Below are 4,657 nucleotides of genomic sequence, written 5' to 3'. Positions count from 1 at the left end.
CTATCTCTGCTTTTAAAAAATTGTGTACATAATGTATAATTATATATCATAATATTAATATATTATTATAATGTTAATTTAATTACACATTATATATTATATGTAATATTATATATAATTATATATTATTGTGTTATAAAATATATATCCTATTTTTATTTAATTTTTACTCATGTATAGTTTCTATCCTTTTACCTTACAAGTCATTTGTGTGTCTTTTTTGGCTACCAGTTTAGTGTTCTAATGGGATTTATGGGTGTCCTAATAAGTAGGTATCTGCATATATATCCATTTCTTTCTTTTTTTTTATTTTATATAACCAAGTCCATTTAAATGAAAACAAACATTTATAGACAATATTTGGGAATTTGGGCGTCATTCTTTCCAAACTACTTCCTGCTGGTAAGGAGCGCTGTCATGGTGGATTCTAAGAAGATGCAGAAATCCTGGCTGTAGTCTGTAAGGATGCTTTGTCCAGCTGTTTTGAATGTAGGATCACCTGGTACTCTGTTTCAGGCGGTCTGGCTTGATCAAACCATAAAATTAGTCTGGAAGGAATCCACATCTTTTCATTTTCTGTGGACACAAAAATAGAAATCCTTTCCCCAGTAACTTGTCCTTGAACTTAAATTTTTGAGTTAAAGCCTTTTTTATTATTTAATTTATTATTTTACATGTCGATCTCAGTTCTCTCTCCCTCCCTCCCTCCTTCCCTTCTTGCCTCCTTCCCTCCCTTTTACCCTCTCTGCCCTCTCACATATACTCTAAAAACCCACCCCTCCCATCCCCCACCCCAATTCCATATGTAGGGGAATGCCATCCAGCACATCTGACAGGTCATGTGAAGTAGGGACTGACTAGGGCTTCTCTCCTGTCTCTAGATTAAGGCAGTTATCCCTCCATGGGGAATGTGTTCACAAAGTCCTTTTGTGCACTAGGGATACATCCTGGCTCCACTGTCTGAGGTCCCTGAGACTGCTCAGGTCCCTGAGACCCATATTCAGGGGGGCCTGAGTCGGTCCCATGCTGGCTTCCCAACTATCAGTCTGGTGGCCCGTTAGCTCCTCCTTGTTCAGGTAAACTGTCTCTATGTGTTTCTGCAGCCTAATCTTGTCCTCTCCATCTGCATCTGGGTTCTACTTCGACTCAGTGTTTATGTATGGGTTTTTGATCCTGTTTTCAACAGGCATTAGTTGAGGGCTCCATGGATAAGTTAATTGTTGATCTTACTATCCGGGAAGGGCATTTATGGTAGTCTTTCCATACCACCTTGAATGCGCCCGATCTCGTCTGATCTATATCCATTTCTTGTGCCTTGTCTCTTTTCCTGTTTCTTTATTTTGTCCTAGTACAATGTTTCGTTTCTCTTATTATGTTTTATCTTAGTATCCCATACAATCCTGTTTGTTTTCTATTGACAGACAGTAAAGGAGTCGATATGGATGGGAGAGTAGATGGGGCAGAACTGGGAAGAGTAGTGGGAGGGGAAACTGTAATCAAGTATATTAGAGAATAAAATCTATTTTCAATGCAGGAAAATGAAAAAGGTAATGGATTATTAGTGACTGTAGGGTTTTATTTCATCATACCTTATAACAGTGAGCTAATGATTCCTGCCCTGGTGTAGTTCATAAAGCCACTGTCAAGTTTATATGCAGCATGATAATGATAATCTTCCAGTAAATTATTGAAGTCTTATTGTGATTTAAAGGTGTAAATCTAGACAGTCATGAATGTCATGAGAGTGAGTATCTCTCATTAAAGAGACACACAAGACACAGATTTACAAAGTTCAGGCACCAGTGAAAAGTGAACTATCCATGGGCACACTGTCATCTCTGTCTGGAACATTGCTTGCTCTGTTGGCTGAGAAATTTCTCCACAATTTCCTCAACTTAGAAGGGTCCAGGGTCTCAGAAACAGACCTGTCATTTATTTCTTGCTGTCTCTTCTTTAATTTGCCTGTTAGGATTCAGTCGTGGCAGCTCATCAGGCAGAAGCCAGAGAGGACAGTATTAGATTAACCAGCAGAGAAATGAAAGAAGACTGGAAGGATTCAGAAATGTAGCTAGGAGACCCATCTAGGAAGGAGAATTAGTCCAACCTGACTTTAGTGTTCTGTATCTGAACTTGCTTCTTTTTTCTTCTTCCCTGTCTTCTGTGAACAATGACTGCTAGAATACTAACCCCATCACTGCATACAGTTTAAATTCATATTGTATTTGTGCAGAACTTATTGTCACATCAAGAGAAGACACCACAGTTTCAGAGGGTTTAATTATTTTGCCTGAAGACACCCTGAGAAGAAAGATCAGAGTTCATATCAATGTTAGAGTGCTGCTTCAATAAGTTTAGACACTGTCATGTTGCCCCTTATCTTTAATACAAATGATTATCAATGCTTCCCTACCCATTAATATAAACTACACACTCAGTAAACAAATGCAAAGGTTAAGAAAATAAACAGTGCTGAATGCTTGTGATGAACAAAACCTATCGAAAAGAAAGCAAAAAACAGAGTAATAGAAGATTAATTAATAAAATATATTATACAAAATATAATATTAAAGGCCCTCAAAACATTGAAATAAGACTATATTTGTTCCTTTCTAAAGATATCTAGAATGCAATATTTTCCCAAATCACAATGTAATTTTGGTTTACAAATACAATTTACTATGGTTTTAAGCACCGGGAAGTCTCTGCAAATGTAGACAATGAAAACTGCCAGTATTGATAACTGACTTTGGGAAAGTAGGGTGGGAGGGAAATAAGAAAAGGGGGACAGAGGTTTTATATTTATTTATTTTAAATTATTTTATATTTATTTTATAATGATTTTATTACAGATTGTATTGCATACTGACAGTTTGTGTTCTTTTGGATTAAAGGTAGACCATACTTAATAGTATATAAGATTATTTACATCTTCCAAATCTTATATTTGAAATTAGAAAAAAAGCGAAACTGTTTTTAACTCAGATGCGCTTCTTCTCAACAAGGCTATGCTGTGACTAAAAATGTCAGCACAACAGTACGTGTTTATAAAGTGTACATGTGTGGGATATTTTTACAGTGTGACAGCTAGAGGGAGGAATCTGTTCAAAAGCTAACCCCTAGCATTTGGCCTTATAGGTTTCTTGGTATGCATACACAACACATTCTTGGTAAGATCAAGGGTGGAACAGAAATTGATTCATTAAGCTTTTGTGGTTGATGTGCCCTAGATGTGTGCCACAATTCAGCATCTTGTGCATGCCAAGCTATTCCCCAGCCCACATAGAACAAAATTATTCCAAGGAAGAAGATGAAAATCTACATATGCAGGGGCAAAGAGCTGAGCCTACAGATTGTACACTCACCAGGAAAGTGTTTGTTCCAATTTCATAATTTTTAGAGAAAGATTTTATAATTAATATTAATATTTCTAATTCTGCATTTACTCCTACATAGACTGTGTTTAAGCAGCACCATTGTTAATGTCAAAATTTGTTATTTGTCTTTCAGATTGAGTGTTGTGTTACATAACATTTTATCTACATCAAGAAAATATTTCTATTTCCACTAAGCAATTCAACTTAAAAAAAAGTATCTATGATATCCAGTATATAGCATCAAAAGTTAAAGATTTACATTAATCAAGAATAAGTAGGTAAAACAGAGTGATGTAGAAATACTGGTCACTGAATCACAAGTTTGATTTATACTCTTATTTCTCAGATATATGATATATGATTCTACTATGATGCTAAATGAATACACTTTCCACATATGTTCTCATTGAAGAATGTCCTTTATTCCCAAGCTGGACTTGGAGTCCTAGCCAATTTATTTCTCCTTTTTTTCTACACTTTCATAATCCTAGTTCATAAATCTAAGCTGATGGATCTGATCTCCTGTCAACTGACACTCATCCACACATTTCTGGTCCTCACTGGAGGGGATATTGGGCTTATAGACATATTTGAGTCACTGAACATTGATAATGACTTCGAATGTAAGGCAACTGTTTACATAAACAGAATGATGAAAGGCCTCTCCATCTGCATCATCTGCCTCCTGAGTGTGTTCCAGGCTGTCACCATCAGTCCAAGTGCCTCTTTGCTGGCAAAATTTAAACATAAACTAAAAAAATACACAATCCATGGTTTCTTCTACATTTGGTTTCTCAACTTGTTATTCAATAGCAACCAGATCTTCTATGTTGGGGCTTTTTCCAATTTCTATATATTCCATATATCTACTTGTATATATAGCATTTACAGTCACATCCTATACATAATGCACAGTTTGTGTGCCTGTATTGCACCTAGGGGTCTTGCCTTAGGATCCTATTGATTTACATTGCCTCATTTTATAATTGACACCTAAAACGGTACTGACGATCATAGAATATTAATCACATTTTTAAAACCAAGTACACTTTATGTTGATCTTTAAAATACACACAAAAGAAACCCAAAATAGCAAGGTGAGACATTCTCATGTTCTATAATTTTAATATGCTCTATTTTCCAACTATCAATGTTTTAACTGATAAATCTATTGAATTCACAGTGGTAATTCATGACAACCCCACTATATTAATACACAAAATATTACAATTCATATGTTCCTTTTTTCTATTAAGTCTTCCATCCCCAGAATCCAGAATTAA

General features: G+C 35.5%; 1 protein-coding gene across 1 annotated transcript; it reads left to right on the top strand.

Moving 5' to 3' along the window:
* Positions 1 to 688: 688 nt before the first annotated feature.
* LOC127221808 (putative vomeronasal receptor-like protein 4) lies at positions 689 to 4,338 on the top strand (the record flags this gene model as incomplete). The annotated part of the gene is made up of 2 exons (XM_051183807.1): positions 689 to 711; positions 3,780 to 4,338. Coding segments are annotated over 2 exons (582 nt in total), but the record flags the coding sequence as incomplete, so codon positions are not given.
* Positions 4,339 to 4,657: the final 319 nt, after the last annotated feature.

Source organism: Phodopus roborovskii, unplaced genomic scaffold (assembly GCF_943737965.1).
Source record: "Phodopus roborovskii unplaced genomic scaffold, PHOROB, whole genome shotgun sequence".
NCBI classification, from domain to species: domain Eukaryota; kingdom Metazoa; phylum Chordata; class Mammalia; order Rodentia; family Cricetidae; genus Phodopus; species Phodopus roborovskii.
The sequence above is the reverse complement of the archived record's forward strand: the minus strand, read 5'-3'. Positions and strand labels throughout refer to the sequence as shown.